The 18,879-nt window shown below is 37.0% G+C and overlaps 2 protein-coding genes across 2 annotated transcripts in view; one reads left to right on the top strand and one right to left on the bottom strand.

The window, feature by feature from the left end:
- LOC142339313 (activin receptor type-1-like) overlaps window positions 1-18,879 on the bottom strand; it is a 361,804-nt gene that overhangs the window by 134,505 nt on the left and 208,420 nt on the right. The window lies entirely within an intron of this gene.
- LOC142340343 (uncharacterized) overlaps window positions 1,777-18,879 on the top strand; it is a 30,729-nt gene continuing 13,626 nt past the window's right edge. Inside the window, exons 1-2 of the mRNA XM_075390918.1 lie at window positions 1,777-1,855; window positions 8,478-9,039. Of these exons, the coding sequence (XP_075247033.1) occupies window positions 8,503-9,039 (537 nt within the window). The 5' untranslated portion in view covers window positions 1,777-1,855; window positions 8,478-8,502. The remainder of the gene's footprint in view (window positions 1,856-8,477; window positions 9,040-18,879) is intronic.

The raw sequence follows: 18,879 nt of genomic DNA, 5'->3' as shown, positions 1-18,879 counted from the left end.
AGAGAGAGAGAGAGAGAGAGAGAGAGAGAGAGAGAGAGAGCAGAGAATAGAGAAAGACAATAGACAATATTTGAACACAAAAAAGAGAGAGGACAGAGAATTAGTTTTTGACGTGACGGCAACTTTCAAGAAGGCTGCGTGTGGTGAAGTTTCGATCACAGATGGGCCAATGGGCGTTGAAGGATTATGTTCACTGCCAACTGTGAAAACGTGTTTCATTTAGGGTGGCTGTGTTGGAAAAGAAACTATACAGAATTGTACTGAGTTGTCAGCGTAGCGTAAGGAAATAATGCAAAAAAAATACTGGACTATTGAAATTAAATTTGTGCCAGAGTTATGAATTACTGTAAGAAAGTTAGTACCAGTGTAATAAACACCAGAGATTTTATGAAACTATTTTTGATTTTTTGTAAATATTAATTCTAAATAATTGAATAGATCAGAAATGTACCCTGAACTTTATCATGAAATGGCTAGTATTTGCGGTGATCATAAATCTGATTATAGAAAAAAATCAAATTTAAAAAATCATGGGACACAGATCTGGGTGAATTGGACTTTTAACTACAGCAAATAATTGACCTTAAAACACGACAGAAAAGGGTTTCGCATGCCTTCTATTTTCATTTTTTCACCTTTTTTTCAAATGCAGGAGGTCTTGCCGTCTTTTCGGCTCAGTTTTGTAATTCGATGTTTTTAGATTAACACGGAAATAAAATGATTAACTTAAGAACATTGCGTCATGGAAAGCGCAGAAGTTTAAAATTTTTGTTGAAATTAGAGAAGTGCAAAACTCATTAATAATTCGGTGATGATGTTACATTTAAGAAAGTTCACTGATTATTTTACGTTATTTCACTCGTTTCTTATAGGTATATAGCGGGGTAAACCACAATTCAAAAAAAAATACATTTAAATGAATGCTCAGACAAGCGGCCAAATTAAACAGATTCGTCCTTAACATTGCTGCTATTGATTAGACATCTTCTATAGACAGGTAGGTACTATGTTCCCTAGGCTTCCTTGAAAAGGAAAACATGAATGATTTTTATCAGAATATGTGATTTGTGTCGGCAGTCAATTTTAACGCCAAAGAGTTCTGGCTGCAAATGATAAAAACTGATCAATGAGCGGAATGAAGCCGTATGTATTTTTTCTGTTGTTTCTTGGAGATCTTCATGTCTGTAAGAGATCGATGATTTGAATTAGGGACTGCATTGTAATTTGACAGACCAATACTGTTTACATAACAAGATACCGCAGTCAAGATCTTCTATATAGACCCTATCCGGAAGCAAAAACAGCCCCGTTTATTTACATTCAAGATTCCTCGATCTATTTCGATCTATCATTTTTGGCTATGTACAAACTATGTTAATTTACTTATCAAAACCACTTGGCAAGATGCCATAAACAACTTTTGAGATATTGATAGTTACTGTGCGGAAGTTTACAAGTTACTTGGGAATTATTAGAAACTTCATTTTGTATAGCTATGTGTTCTATCATCCCGTGTTGTTTTTTTTTCAAAGATTCTCACGACGCCTTTGAAATCAATTTCAAAGGAAGCTGAAACTAATTATCAAGAAAAGTACTTTCGACTTGAAGTTGCGCTCAAACGCTGATTAAAGATTGCCGCTTATAAACAAACAGCTGATCTATATATTCCGTGGCTCCAAGTTCAGATTTAAACCACTTTAATTAAAATATGAAAATCTTTGCATTGATTTGCACCATGAAAGTTGTTAATTGACTGAAGTGTTGTGAATGCATCAGAAGCAATCAATAGCCCAAATTTCTCTAATTATTTTCCCCTCACCATTAGAAAATTCAGAGTCTCAATTTGTATCAATTGGTGAGTATTTTTAAATTTTCTCTGCAGTTTTTGCCTAACGTTTATATAATTGGTAATTTTTTATTTTGGTGTCTTTTGTGAATGCCATCAGGCTCTATCTACCCAAAATGATTCTGGCTTCAAACACTTTATGCCTGAAGTATGGTATACCAACATCTTAGTAATCATAGAAAGATCATATATGAATCTTAGTAATCATTGCAAGATCATAATAAGAAATTTTGTATGTCTTACATGGAATCATAAAGGATCTTTGTATGGCTACAAAGAAGGTTCATCCCGGGTCAAGTCAGATCAACCAATCATTTGGGAGCTTAAATTGGTTCTGTGGACTGTCCGGTAAAATAAATTCGTTTTCAGATTGTTTTAACAATTTTAGTAATAGTAATAACAATTTACTGTCCTGAGCACGAAATCTGAGCAAAAATGTGTCTTTTTGTAGTTATAGTTTTGTATCCAAATTATACTCCCAAATAACAGTATAGTTCAGAAGTGTTTCAATTGTTATCATAGCCATCGATCGCTCAAATTGCAACAAGACTATTTCATCTTAGCTTAATATAGGACGTAAAGCAAACCAGTATCAGCACAGTGCAAGACAGCATAATAGGGCGTTTTGAGAAATTAAGACAGATTATAGTTTTCAACGCAATTGTCACCTCAGTTGAACAACATTCTGAGAAATTTTACAAAAATTTAATATAGATTCGGTTCAATATAACCCTAAAATTTATAGAAATCGTTTTGTTGTGAGCCTCTGCCTGTGAACTGGCGTGATATATGACTTTTCTCAATTGACATTGTTACAATTAACATTATCTTTAATCAGACACTAAATGTAACTGTTTGATGTGAGCTAAAGTGACGTGAAAGATAAAGAGATGCTCAAGTCATATCAACCACAATGGCATTTAAATGACACATTTGTAAACTTCGTACTACAACAAAACGAATGATCTAATCAGTTGAAGAAAGCAAATGTTTTACCACATATTGTGAGTTCAAAAGAATAAAAGGGCGAGAAAGTCACCCCTATCTGCTTTGTGTTCACAGCTTTGGTCTATATTATAAGAAAAATTAACTATTCAATTAAGAACAGACAACTCTTGCTATAGATTCATGAGAACAAACCAAGCCCATTTTTTTCAAACTGCCTTTTTATTTTTCATTGCTCCAACTTTTTTTGCTATTAACTTATTTTAAGAGAAGAGTGGCTAAATGCAGATAATGAAGCCGAGCAATGTTTGGTTTTAACTTGTTTTCAACAGTAAATTGTAAACTTATTGTGACCATGAACGTTTAAACTCCTTGTCAACAATATGGAGACCAGTTAAAGCATTATGTGGCAATTAAAAAGAATGAAATGAAACTGAAAAAAAGGTTGAAGTCTCATATAAACAACTCAGAGCAACAACAGACATTGAAAATTGCGAAATAATCGAAACCCTTCTACAGGATACAATGAAAGAACATGAACACGAAAGCTTGGATCTAATTAAGCACTTCGAGAAAGTCGAAAAAGAAATAAAAATAATTTCTAATTCCAAAATATTGAACCAAATATCTATTGTGTTTTAAAAGGAGACCAATATGATGAAAATCTGAACAAAACAAGTAGATCATGTCCAGGACCAGACAAAATCAGCTGCAACATCCTGAAAAGTTTACATGAATGCCTCAAAGCAAATATTTGTCTCGTTATAACTATCTCAATAAACCATTCTTATGTTCCAACTACATGGAAAGAGTCACAAGTCAAAATGTTACCAAAGCCGAACAAAAACAAAATAAACAAAGAAAATTAAAGACCAATTAGCCTAACTAATTGCATTGCAAAAAATAAACCTGTGATAAAATGGGTTAACTCTTTTATCTCTCAGGGAGGTATCTCTGTGAAAATTAATAACTGAAAAAGTACCACATTTTTAACACTAGCTGGAGCACCTCAGGGTAGCGTCATTGCACCAATACTCTTCCTTGTTTATGTCAGCGGAATTCCTGATATACTTGTACAAATTTCTTATTTCGCTGATATTTTTTCCTCCACTACAGGTCACGCTCCTGTAGAATAATTCAAAAGGAACTTCAGTATTCACTAGACAAATGGATCAAATGGTACGGAAAACTGAAAAAATATTGAATACTGGCAAAAGAAACTTTAAGCTTCTTAAAAATCGGTCAAAGAAAATTCCCAGTCTTGATCAATTTATCAAAGGTACACGAATTGAAGGCAGAAACTCAATCAAATTTCTTGGTGTAAACCTTACCCCGCTTTTAGAATGGAACGAACCCTGGTGGCAAGAGCAAACAAAACCATCTGCCAATTATGGCGGCTCAGTCAGATCAAAATTGACAAAGTGTGCTTGCTTAGTTTGTATATATATCATGGGTTCGACCTCTATTTCTCTATGCGAATGCTTTGTGGAATGACCAATCTAATTCAATTATCAACAACACACATCTGACCAAAAATAGAGCATTAAGAATTTGTAGGAGAAAACCCCGCTGAAACAGTGTCAAAAAACTCCAACAAGAGGCCAATATACCTGCTGTAAAGACATTCAGATCAGATTAGCAAATGATTACCTGAAACGCACAAAAGAAAACAAGATCGAATCAATACTTGAACCTTTCCAGAAAAAGAGACAATGTACGAAAAACCGTTAACAAGCACACTGGGAAATCTGTCCTGCTAATGCTCTTTACATTTAACTTCATCAGGGTTGCAATATGTGTTAGTGATTAAATACTGCCGTCGTCGACAACAATCAGAGTACATTGAGCGAGCAATTAACGATTTTGAAACGAAACAAATGTAGCATTGGAAGATGGTTCGAGTTAGAGCAACAGCTTACAGTCTCTTTTTCTTCTTCTTTTTTACTTCATCTAAATTCCTATATCGTAGAACAGCAATCGGCAAAAGTCAAACAATCAGCGTCCTAACCCTTTAGCAAAGAGAGCCGCTCACCTAGTAAACTCGGGGATGACCTGTGAGAAACACAAGGAACAGGCTAGCAATTTACACAGCCTTTATCTTTATCTAGTGCAAATTTTTATTAGACTAGCATCATTTTCAACCAAGAATATGTTCTTATTTTTCACAATCAATCCACTGATATATTTATCACAGTTGAGTAACAGTTATACAACTAATGACATAATATTGTGCTATGCGTGGCTCGGTTCAGTGGTTTTAACATTTAGATTAGCATAGCAGAATACTTTTACTTCTTTTATTTTTCCGTCGTAATTTTAGTTCATTCATCTCAACGCTTTAATTTTGTTTTTTGAAGCTAAAATATTAACTGTTGGAACTTCCTTCAATTTTTTTTAACGCGTCTTAACGCTTCCTTCATGAACAGACTTACACTTTTAGGACTAAAACAGCGAGTTCTAGCGCACTCATCTAACTTTTTGATCAAACGGGTTGCAGTAAGTAAATCCCTATCCTAAACGCTTTTGTTATTCTATCCTCCCAATTTATTTATTATTTTTCTTATATTTTTTATTTATTTATTTTTTCTTTGATTACTTATCCTTCCGCCTTCCGTGTTTCAATATTCATTCATTCTTGATTTGTTTATCATAATTAACGGATTGTTCCTCCTTTGAATAAAAAACTATTGATATGTTACCACGCATTGAAATACGACGAGCTGATCAACTTCTACGATGCTAGCCAAGAAAACCAAGAAAAAGGACGAAAGTAAGCAGCTCCAGTAAAAGAGCTTCCCGGCGCTTGAATTGGCTCCCAGCAACAAGAGCAATCAATTGGTTTTTAAAAGAAAAACTCTGTGAAAACAAGATAATAAATTCATTTATTAGAAATCGAATTTTCTCTTTTACTTATTGATTCCTTTTAAATTATTGAACTTGATTGTACATACTTTAATAATAATAATAATTCCTTGTCAAAAATATGGCGGTATTATAATAGTTTATATAAATTTGATATTTTCGCAAAGTTTATTTGAATTAGCAAGAATATAGCTGAGTAGCTTAAACATGTTACGTTCGTCATTTAAAATTCAACAATTTCCATTGAAATTTCTATTAATTTTTATTAAGTTTTTATATGGAAAAAGCACTGGGACAAGTATGCCGTTATAAGATACAATGAAAAAATGAGTCATATTTAATAATCAAGGTAGTTGTATAAAGGAATCAATCATTATTTGAAACAATCTGAAAAACACTTCTATCTTGTCTAGTTATACACCAAAAGTTGAATCTCTGTAAAACTTTTAAATAAGTTCTGAAAAAGCCCCCTAGTTTGATATTTGTTCCAAACTAATTTAGTTGAGTTGGGGGGACTAAATACTCAAATGGTTTTTATTTGTTCAGTCAGTTTTTTCGATCGATGTATTCACCGTACAGTATTTTGAGTGATATCATTACAATGCCTGTTCACTGTAGAATATGGAAACAAAGTTTTTTTGCATTTTGTTTTTTCCGAGGAGTTGCCTAGGATTAAATCTTTGTGAACGTTAGCCTAAGCTCCGCTGTTTTTTCACATTTTTCGTAATTTTTGCCTGAATTTTGATCAATTTGTGGTAAAATAAGATAAAACTGTTAACAAAAAGTGTCGTAGGTTTTACGTTTGAGGATAAAAAAGAGTTGATGTGCTGTTTGAACTCTTTTTTGCCGAAATACTAGCTAAACATTTGAAAATTCGGCATTTTTCCTTTTTTCATAAAAATGGAATCAAATATGTTTATTTGACTCACTTTGTCCAGTTTGAACAGTGGTGCAGACATAAAAATTGCTGATAAAGTCTTCTTTCACTCAGATATGGGCTAACTGTTGCCTCAGGTACCCTAGAGAAATTTCTGGAACTAACTTTTTTTGCGGTTTTTTTTGTAAATTAAAAAGATATTTATAAAAAATGCCTGAATTAGTTTATCTATGTTAAGCTTTTCTTTCGCCAAAAACCTATTAGGTAACTTAGAACAATTGCGTGCGTTTTCAAACAGCCGACCAACGATGGAAAAGCAAGTTTTGGTCTTATCAATGAGTTTTGAAAAAAGATAGAAAAAAGATTCGGTTGGCTTTTTGTCTTTCTTCTTTGCAATATTTCTCTTTGCAATTCTTTATCCCAATCACTGGAAAGTTTGTTTGTCATTCAAAGGTGAAAAGAGTACGGAGCCTCAATACATTCCGATATGGTCTAAGGACACAACATTGTATTTTATGAGTAAAGCTCATGGTTTTTATGGCTCTAACAAATTGTTTTCGACAATTTTTATTGAATTCTAGAGATTTTCAAGCATTTAGTGCCCTTATTGTAGTCTTATGATTGAATCATATTATTCATTTTTTTTTAAATTGATCTTTAACCATTTCAGTACTATTTGGTAAAATTTGTTGTTTTGATAGAGAAGCAGCAGGAAGAAGATCAGTTTTGCTCTGGTTGTGGATTTTTATAGTTCAAATTTTACTCGGATTATAATGGGGCGGCAGATGTTTTTTTACAAAAAAATTTTGCCTTTTTTTGTTTTGACTATTGCTTTTTTCTTTTTTCTTTTTATGACTGTTTTTTCTTTTTATGACTATTGCTTTTTGGCTTCAACATCAATTGCATAAAAATTTCTGCAAAATTTTGAGTGCTTCCTATTTAATTGTTAATGAGAAGTCATTGGATTTAGTCTCACAAATGATATTGCAAGGCTAAAAGAGATATTTTAAAATTATTTGTTTTTTTTTCTGATTTTTGTTGTCTTTTGAAAATTGTTCCTCCTGTAAAAGTGATCGGAAAAACTAAGATAGTTAGATTGTTTTCCAGTACCGGCCGTTGCAAAAATTTATTGGTAAATTGTTGCTACTTAAAAAATGTGCTACCCTTTTACCATTGGGTTTTAAGATGTAGAGAAATGACCTGTGAACGATCAGCAGGTGATTGCAAAGTTCAAGAAGATTTGAATGATTGTTTTTACGACTATATGGTTTTTTCACTTCTGTAGTCATGACAAGATTATTTTTCTTGCAATTAATATTTGTTAAGAAAATAAACAATTGCAATATTTTGGTTAAAAAGTTATCGACTTTGTCGTATGCATGTGGGAGTGAAAATCCACGAAATAATAAAACTGGGATTCTATGCTTATTCAGTTCTACTTCTAATCCTGTCAGTTATTTCGCTTTCGTTGCGACAAATTAAAATTGAAAAAGTTGGAGCAGAAACTAGAGATACCACATATTGTCGTTAAAAACTGTTCTTTTTAAATCTATTTTTTATGAATTGCAATAAAAAATTAATCCCAATTGGTTCTTGATACTCGATTTTTTCATGTAGGTTAGTTTTTTTGCGATTAAAATGTAACACGTATGTGGTGGATAAATTCTTTTTTCTCTTTTGGGTATATTTTCCGCCTTGCATTTGTTTTTTAGCTCACAATTTAGCGATTCAAATTTTATAAAATTTTTTCAGCTTAATCACTAATTGCAAATATACAAAAAATTTTGTACCGACGATAGGTTATGAAATGCGTCAAGCAAAAAGTATATTGTAGAACTTCTGCAAGCTTTGTAAATTTCGAAACATACTGTTTTACTAAGATCCATGATGAGTGTTTTAGAAGTCATCCTCTGTTTTGAAAGAAAAAGAAATTGTAATAATCAATAGGTGAATTGTGAACGCACACAGAGCAATGCAAGTACCAGCTGCAGTAGCATTTGTGGTGCTACTTGCTTGCAACTTCAATTCGGTCTCATCATCATCAGAGATAGAACACCCGTTCCTTCTGCCATTTGGACCCAAACACAACGACGTCTTCGTCGACAAAGGCTCCGACAAATGTTCGCGTGGTCATTTGTTGTCAAGGGAGTTCATATTCGGCGGGTTTCCCATTACACAGATCTTTGTCTGCAATGATGTATACGTGGACTTCCTGGCTAGATCTAACATGGACAAGCCACAAGACTTCGACGCTGCGCTCACACCTATAATCGCGCTGGCTCTACACGATCACGAAATAGAAGATGGACTATTTGACTACATGTGTACACAGAGCAACCACCACTACCCCTGGATCTCGGAGGTATACGACTACGATTGGGAGGACGTCTGTGCATTCTTCTACCGAGGTGACGAGTTCGAGAATGAAGAGTACCTCACAGATGCAGTGAAGCATGAACCAGGCTATAATGAGGCCAACGATGAAATTCTCAATCAGTGGAATGCGTTGGTGAGCTGATTGTTTTAACCGAATTGTACTATAGCAATTGTTTTCAATTTAGACCTATGCGATAATTATATCCGTTAACAACGAGCGTGATAAAATATTGTCCAATAATAATAACAACAACAATGTTGTCCTTTGAAATATCCATAAATGGGCCGGGAACGAAATCAGATTAAAAACAGGTTCGCTTATAAATGAGTAGAATAATTCGCAGTTGATTAAAACGAGATCGACAGTGCTCCAAGTGAAGCCATCAATAGGCCACCTCTGATCGGACCATTTGGGTCACACACGGAGTATAGTGCGACCCAAAGTACAGGGTCTGGAAGGTGTTTTAGTCGCGCAATACTCTGGACAATGTTCGGAAAAAGGTGTGATCATGAACCAAAGTCTGGAAATAATCTGATCATAGATCGAACGAATGTCTGATCAGAGACCATTTGAATCTTAGTGCTACATAAACACAAGCAAACAAAGATCATCAGTGATTGTCAGTAAATCAAGAAAAGAAGTTAGACATTTGATACCTGTTGTTCCAAACCTCAGTGAAACTTAAGGAACATCATGCCAGTTCGATTTTGTTTGGTAAACCTGTTTTTGGTTAATTGATAGCTTGTGCAAATGGTATCGTTAAGAAGACCTGGCTGGAAGAAATAATTCTATGTTTAAATCCTGTATCGATATTTTAAGTTTTTGAGTTCCATTTTGGTTTTAAAATAGGCTTAATTATAATTAAGTTGGATTTCAATTAATAATGGATTTTAACGTACAAAACATGGATTAAATGGACTTGACAAATTTCAAATCAGTTATTTAGGTTATCCCAGTGCTCGAACCCACGATATCCACGCCAAGTCTACGCAAGATCTTGGAATCCCACGACACCATTTTCAAGCCCAGGCAAGATCTTGGACTCTCCAAGGACAACACGAATGTTTCCAAGATCTTGGTTGGAACTTGCGTGGTTATCCAGGCTTTCCAAATCTTTTGATTAGTGCAAATTAAGACACTTTTTTTTGTAAATATAGATTGTGATATACCAGAAAAGTTTATCAAGAAATGAAGATAATCTAAGTACAAAATTACACTAAAATTATCTTCATTTCTTGATAAGCTTCTCACCTGCATCAAATATATTTATATTTATATATTTATATTTATAATTAAATTTTTAATGTGCTTTTTCACGTAAACTTCACTGAATTTTTTTTGAAACCAAATGAGAAAGCAATTATTGCCAATGAATGACTTTTTAAGGAAAAAGGATGGAAAAATTCTTCTTTTCGTTTGCCAATGCCAGTGTTCGGATAACATAAATTCTTTATTTGGTTGCTAATCTTTTACGCCAGTTGTGGTAATATCTCCCTCCCTTTATGTGAACCAAATATCTATTGAGGGTAAACATTTGGAGGCGGAAATTGAAGATCTTGGCAAAAACTTGAAATGCAAAGCTTTTTACAGACATTTTTGTTTCTTGAATTTATTTTTTAGGTAATTGAAGATAGTTTTGTTCTTGATTCTCAAATTTTGTAGGACTATTTGAGTAGAAAACTTAATGTGGAAGATTAAATGAGTTTTTTCTGATATTAAAAATGGCCAACAAAAACTGGGTGTTTTTTCTATACATTTTTCAGAGAGTTTTAAATGAATTACAGTAAGAAAAAAAATTTTGCTAAAAAAAATAAGTTTCCTAAATAAAACTAGAAAAAATGTTTGTGATTTCAAACTATTTTCGAAAACAACTTAGAGATAGTTCCGAATCGAACAAAAATACATCGTTGTTTCAATAAAAGAGGATCCCACTACTTTAAGCAATTTATCCCAATGTTTTGACAATTATTTCCTGTGTTGCTGGGGTTTTGTTCCTTGTTTTGTTGTTTAGAAGCTACTTTAAAAAGTTGGTGCATTTAATCACCTGGAAACTTCAGATCTTCAACTTTCAAACATTGATTCTGTTATATTTATAACAGGCTAGTATTAGCTGGATCAGTTTGCTGTTTGCAATTTATTGTACGTTTGCAATTTTTTTTAACCATATCTACGTTTGCAGTTTTTGATTGAAAAATATCATAGGGAATCTTAGTATCAAGGAGTCAGATAAAATTTACCGCTATTCAAATAGTTATGAAAGAACTTTGGTATTTGATATTCAGATTTGAATTGTTTTTTTTTTTTCAAAACAAATGTGCAACCCTGCTTGGACAGAAGGTAGAGCGTGAAATTTTTATAATATGAGTGAGTGACTGCTCAACCAGTTTTTGCTGTACAACGCCATTTTTTCAATCAAATATATGCAGATTTTTCTACAGAATGATTAGAAATCAAGTTTTTAAGTTAACGAGATAGAACTTTATGCGCACAAGCACATCACCGGACTTCGTTGTTTTCAAGTGTTTTTTTGCCGCCTCGTTTCTACCGGATAATAGATTTCGATATTTTCTCAGGTATTACTATACATCTATTCGATTGTATTGTTGTTGGCGCCACTTCAAATCAGCTACAAAAGCCATCAGACAGCAAGAAATAACGTTTGAAACTGAAAAAACTTAGAATTCGTCAAAAAATGGTCAAAACTGAAAATTTTTACAAGTTGGGACCGAAAATCTGAACCCCCCCCCGATTTCTGGAAGGCAAAAACCGAGCAATCTGAAGTTATGGCTTACGGTTAGGTTTACCTCTAAGCTACTCATGGACCCAACGAACGCTATTGCATCAGACCCGCAAGTGTGACTATTAGCACTTATATGGTGCAAAATTGGCATTTTTCGATATTTTGTCAATTATTGTTAAATTTCTTAAGTTGTTTATTTTATGATACTTTAGGTGACCGTTAAAGGTCAAATACCGTAAATTCGAAGCATTTACAGCCACGTAATAACCATCCGTGCTTATGTCAACAAAAGCAAATATTGCAGTAATTTGACATTTACTATGTAAACAATAACCTACCAGTAGTGATGATGTTATAAATGATAAATATTTGATTGTTTGTTCTAACCCAATTGTTTTATTAGTGAAACCGAATTGTATTTAGAACCATTAGAAACTGTTATACAGAGCAGTTGGCTCTCAGATAAGATTCTAAAATTCTATTCTTTAACAACTTTAGTCTTTTTGCTAAGTTCTGCTAGATCTTAAGATCTTGCGAGTTTTAAGTTAGTTGAGCTTACATAACGAGAACTTAGCAACGTTACTAACACTGGTTGATGCCTTACAAACTTCAAAACGAGATTGAACATAGATTATCACTAAGGAATTTCTTAACTTCAATCAACAACATTAAAGTTACAGTCCTTTTATATGTCCGAGCGACTAATTATTTCTGTGAGATTGTTAGTCAATCGAACACTGTGAAGAACCAGGCCGGCGTAAAACTCGAGAACCAGGCTGTGATATATCGGTTCAGCTGAGATTTTTGAGCAGCCGCAACATTTGGTCCGCCGACACGGACATCAACAACAACACGAATAGCAACTAGTCTTCGATTCAATTTGGTGGTCCCGAACGAAATCTCTACGATGGCCAGCAAAAGTCCCAGTAGACACTGGACAACAGTTAATTGGAAGACAAGTGGTCAACTGAAGAGACCAGAGAAAGAGCAAGCTGACATACTCAAAATGTTCTCCAGACGTGTCACCGATCTAGAAGGCTAGCTGACTCAAAACAAAACAATGACTGCCGAAAGTGCATATCATGGCGTCTTCAAGATGTACAACAACTTAGAAGCCAAAAGAAAGCAGCAAAGGTTTTTATTGAAACCAAAATATTTGGAAGCTTTCGACAATGACACCAAGCAAATGTTGGAAGAAAAGAGCAAAGTTTTGAGATGGGTAGTTGACAAAGTACCATTTCTCCGAGACATAGAAATGTTCCGCACAAAAATTTTCAGTCATTGGAAAGACAAACTTCGACCAAACAAATCAGTGAAAGCTGCTGCCCCAATTTTCAGTGAGCTAACAAATTTGGAGAATAGATTGAAAACAGAAATCTCAAGCGACTCCGAAAAACAGACATTGTGTAATCAGGTGGAACGATTAGTAGTAAAGCTAGATGAAATCAAGGCAAAATCGATTCAAAAGATAAAGCAACAATATCGCTCCCAAGAGCTTGTCGGTTTCAGCAAAATTAGGAGTCACTATTGAGACCTGATCAAGCAGTACGTGCAGAGCAAGGATTGTGGAAACCAAACATCATTAGTGTCATCCACATCGGCTGTTGACAAAGACCCAAAAGATACTGTAATTGATACAGGAAATGGAGGGATAGAAAATACTGAGGAGAACATCGAGGTCTCTTCAAGGCATTCTGCTACACAAGCAAGCAAAAAAAACCCAGTATTGCCCACTCGCGATCATCGAGAAGGCGACAGGTCGACAAAATGGAGCTCGAAAACCTAAGAGCCAAGAAAGAAACAGAGCAACGACTACGAAGGCGGCAGTTGGAGTTAGAGCAAGAGCGTGAAGAAATAGAATTTCGCCGGCGAAAAGAAAAATTGCAACAACAAGAAGACGAGCTACGTTTGCGACAACATGAACGAGATCTGAAAAACGAAAGAAAGAAAGCTGAAGCCCACGAAGAGCAAAGGCGAATGGAAATTGAACTGACAAAAAGAAGCTCAAGAGCATCTGGGTCACAGGCAGATGACTTAGAACGTGTTGGATCAAGACGCAATCTAGAAAGGACTGCTGGCTTGGAAAACTCAGTAGCCCAACATTCTAGCCCTAGTCGACCACTATCTCTCAATGTTGTGATCGACCCTCCTAAGAATGTCACACAGGAGAGAATTGACAAACGTTTCAGCGCCTATCCGAAAACAACTCCGCTGTTCCAACCGGGTACAGGACTTTTCTCAACGAAACTGCAAGATTCGAGTATTCTCAAGAAACCAGAAATCCCTAAATCAATTAGGGTAACAGAATCACAGACATTTTTGCCCAAGACGACGTTTCAGAATCAAAGACCGTCAGCGTTCCAAAACAGGCAGAGAAGCCAGAACCCCAAGAACAACTATCACAACAGATCGATGGAAAACCAAAACCAAACAACAGTGAGCCAAGCCACCCCACAAGTAATTTATCAGCCGAGTGGTGACCCAAGAGGATTACCAAAATCAAGCTAACGGAAGTTTTAGGAGACCCTTTGGAGTGGCCCGAGTGGGCATAACTTTTTGATGTCATTGCGCTCAAAAGCGGCTGAGCGATACTGAGACGACGCGGTATCTGAAGATTACCCTCACTGGTCTGGCAAATGCTGCAATTTCTGGACTTGGTTTCAGCTCACAGGCATATTATCAAGCCTGGGACGTTCTCTGCAGAAATTTGGCAGACCGAGAGTCATTGTTGAATCTCAACTCAAGAAGATATACACCCATTATCAAGTTAGAAACGTTGACTCCAGTAGCATTGTTCGATTTTCAAACGTAGTCACAAACACAGTTAACGTTTTGACTCGACTCGGATTTCAGCATCATCTGGAATCTGAAGAAATTCTAATATCAGCAGCCAGAAAACGTTCTCGTCAGCTTAGGGAGCAGTGGCTACGACATCTACAGGATCATTGACTACTAGCAGCAAACTTGATTGCTTTCAAAGACGTGTTAGAATCAACTGCTTTCATACATGAAGACTTGTTAGCCCGGACCAACTCCAAGTTTCAAAGTCGCAAAAAGCCAAAAACCAGTGCTTTTGCATCCAATGCTGATGATTCTACCAAACCAAAAAAATCAGAAGGTCCGTTCAAAGATGGACAGCACGCCATTTGGAGTTGTGAGAAATTTTAATCAATGAAGCCGAACGAGCGACGAGAACATGTGCAGACGGTCAGACTTTGTTTCAACTACCTGAGACCTGGTAGCTGTTCAAAGGATTGCAAAAGCAGAACTTGAATTGTACCCAATTGCGGACGACGACACAAAAAGCTTTTGCACAGCAACTTCTCAAAAAAGGAGGCTACAACAGGCGCATCAGATGCTACGACAGCAGTAGCAACAAACATCACACAAGGAGGACAATGTGGGACACAGGATCCTCAATATCATTCGTGGACAAGTCAATCGTATCTACACTGCAGCTGCAAGGCCGAAAAGCGTCTTTGTCAGTAGCAGGAATCCACGTATCATAAGATGTCAAGACGGAAATAGTGTCGATAGCTGTTTCAGCGCACGAGAAGTCTGGACCATTGACGACACTGCAATTCCATGTTCACGAGAAGTTGAAGTTGGGTGACCAGATTGAAGATCTGCAAGGGTTGAAAGATCGCTACCCACATCTGAAGAAGTTACCAAATCATAGCTACAATCTAAGGGAAGTTCAAAAAATTCTTGGACAAGATTGCTACGACATCCATCACCTATTAGAATTCAAGAAGTCAGACAACAAAACTTCACCATGGGAAATGAAATCGAAGATCGGCTGGGCCTTAAGTGTTTCGCTACCAGCGAAACAGGCAGCAACTCTTGCCACAACAGCAACATCAATTGCACATGATAAAATAGCAAACCAGTTGAGCAAATGGTGGGACATCGAATCCTACGCCTCAAATTGTGATGTCACTGGGAATTCAAAAGAGGAGCAACGAGCAATCAAGACATTGAAGCAAACAGCTCGATTCACTGGTGAAGGATACGAAGTAGGACTTCTGTGGCGAGAGGACGAAGTGAAGTTACCAAATAACTTCTACTCTGCTAAGGGGCAACTCAAGTCCCTAGAACGACGCCAACAGAAAGATGATATGTTGCAAAAGCGTTATCAGAAAATCATTGACACTGACGTCAAAGCTGGTTATGTCCGCAAAGTCCAACAAGTTGAACTGAACGAAACCAGAGACAAGCTTCAGTGGTAATTGCCACATCATCCTGTCATCAACCCTCACAAAGCCGAGAAAGTTAGAAGAGTGTGCAACGCAGCAGCCAAAAACCAAGGTGTAGCACTTAACAACAAACTTATGTCTGGACCAGACCTGTTGCAGAGGCTGATCGGAATTATTTGTTGCTTCCGAGAACCCCAAATAGCACATGTTTCTTCAAGTTGCTGTCCCAATGCGATGACAACCGATGCTTACAATTTATCTGGCGAGAAGATCCAGAGCAGAGCATAGAAGTCTACGAGTATACACGACATGTTTTTGGGGCGAAGAGCGCGCCGACTTGTGCATATTACGCCTTGCATCAAGTGGCGAAAGATAACGCGAAAGCTGAGGAAAATCTTGTCAAAGCAGTCCAGCGGAACTTCTACATGGATGACTTCCTCAAGTCAGTCAGAACACCCTAAGAAGCGATTGAATTCTATCAAAAAGTCACAGGGATCCTTAGCAAAGGTGGATTCAATTCGACAAAATGGATAACGAGTGACGAAGAAGTCAAGTCACAAATCCCAGAGGCAGACAGATCAAGGAAAGTTGTGAAAACTTTCGAGGCCGAGCCACAATTATCCTCAAAACTTGGACTGAACTGGAATGTAGACACAAATAGTCTCATTGTGTGTCGTGGAACTGAGCAAGAATTTCCAGCAAAAATAACTCAGAGAATTGTCCTATCCTTTGTCTCAGCAGTGTTCGACCAACTTGGGATATGTTCACACTTCACCATACGAATGCGGTTTTTACTCAAAAGCATCTGGGCAGCAATGGGACAGGCATGGGACAAAGAGTTGTCAGCCAAACACTCAAAACTTTTCAGTGATTGGTGCTCTGAGTTGATAGAGATAAGGACGATGTCAATAAGTCGACTTTATTTTGAAACCGGATGTACAAACTTGAGACTACACAATTTCACAGACGCGTAGGCGATGTGCATCGTGGCATATCTTCAAGACGAAGCAACGTTGGAACTCACCTATGTGATAGGAAAATGCCGCGTAGCACCTATCAGACACACGTCGATTCCGAAGTTAGAACTTCAATCCGCAGTCTACAGAGTTCGTCTCAGGAGGCAGATTTTGAGGGAACATGATGTGAAAATTGACCAATTATATCATTGGACGGATTCACCTACAGTCTAACAGTGGTTACAGTCAGCTCACAGGAAACAAAAGTGTTAGTTGGCAATAGGGCAGCTGAAATACTGGAAAACTCTTCCATGGATCAAGGGAGACATGTCAGAGGCATCGAAAACCCAGCAGATATTGGCACAAGAGGGATGTCCATCAAAAGCCTCAAGGAATTCAGGAATTCGGGTGTTTAAATGGGCCGGCTTGGCTCCAGACCAATGAAGAAAAGTGGCCAAAGCCATAGTGCCAAGTGAACGAAGTTGAAGCTGAGCAAGCTACCAATACTGTAGCCACAGAAAATAAACTAGGACAGCTATTTAACTGGAGACGATACAGTGGCTTCAACCGAATGAGGAATTTCATTCCCTACTGCATGAGGTGCAAGACGAAGCAGAAGGGACGCCTAAAAGCAGACGAAATCCATCAAGAGAACAAATACTGTTTCTATTTGTTCAAAACGAAAGCTTCCCGAATGTTTCAAAGTCGGTAACCAACTGCAAAGAAATCTCAAAAACATTAAACATCGCCAAACTGTCACCCTTCGTAGAGGAAGATGGAACATTTAGAGTGAAAGGTCGACTGAAGCATTCAAACCTTGATTATAACGCAAAACATCCAATACTATTGACAGCAAAACATCCGATCGTACAATTTCTGTTGGAGAAAGCACATTGAGACAACCTACATGAGGGCTTAGAATATGTGAGAAACATGCTTCAACAAGAGTACTGGATCATCGGATTAAGAAATGCATTAAGGAAAATCAATTCGAGGTGTATCGAATGCAGACACAGAAACGCCAACCCGATTCACCCACCGATGGTGGATCTCCCCCGAGATCGACTTGCTGAACATTTGTTCACATTCACTCATACCGGAGTCGACTACTTCAGACCCTTCGAAGTCAGGTCCCTACGACTTACCATGAAGCTATGGTGCTGCCTCTTCACTTGCCTGAAAACGAGAGCAGTACACATCGAAGCCGCACAGTCATTAGACACCGAGTGAAAGGTCGACAGAAGCATTCAAACCTTGATTATAATGCAAAACATCCAATACTATTGACAGCAAAACATCCGGTCGTACAATTTCTGTTGGAGAAAGCACATCGAGACAACCTACATGAGGGCTTAGAATATGTGAGAAACATGCTTCAACAAGAGTACTGGATCATCGGATTAAGAAATGCATTAAGGAAAATCAATTCGAGGTGTATCGAATGCAGACACAGAAACGCCAACCCGATTCACCCACCGATGGTGGATCTCCCCCGAGATCGACTTGCTGAACATTTGTTCACATTCACTCATACCGGAGTCGACTACTTCAGACCCTTCGAAGTCAGGTCCCTACGACTTACCATGAAGAGATGGTGCTGCCTCTTCACTTGCCTGAAAACGAGAGCAGTACACATCGAAGCCGCACAGTCATTAGACACCGAGTGAAAGGTCGACAGAAGCATTCAAACCTTGATTATAATGCAAAACATCCAATACTATTGACAGCAAAACATCCGGTCGTACAATTTCTGTTGGAGAAAGCACATCGAGACAACCTACATGAGGGCACAGAATATGTGAGAAACATGCTTCAACAAGAGTACTGGATCATCGGATTAAGAAATGCATTAAGGAAAATCAATTCGAGGTGTATCAAATGCAGACACAAAAACGCCAACCCGATTCACCCACCGATGGCGGATCTCCCCCGAGATCGACTTGATGAACATTTGTTCACATTCACTCATACCGGAGTCAACTACTTCAGACCCTTCGAAGTCAAGTCCCTACGACTTACCATGAAGAGATGGTGCTGCCTCTTCACTTGCCTGAAAACGAGAGCAGTACACATCGAAGCC

This window comes from Convolutriloba macropyga, chromosome 5 (genome assembly GCF_964194025.1).
Source record: "Convolutriloba macropyga chromosome 5, txConMacr16.3, whole genome shotgun sequence".
NCBI classification, from domain to species: Eukaryota; Metazoa; Xenacoelomorpha; order Acoela; family Convolutidae; genus Convolutriloba; species Convolutriloba macropyga.
Note: the sequence above shows the minus strand (reverse complement) of the source record. Positions and strands in the feature narration are given on the sequence as shown.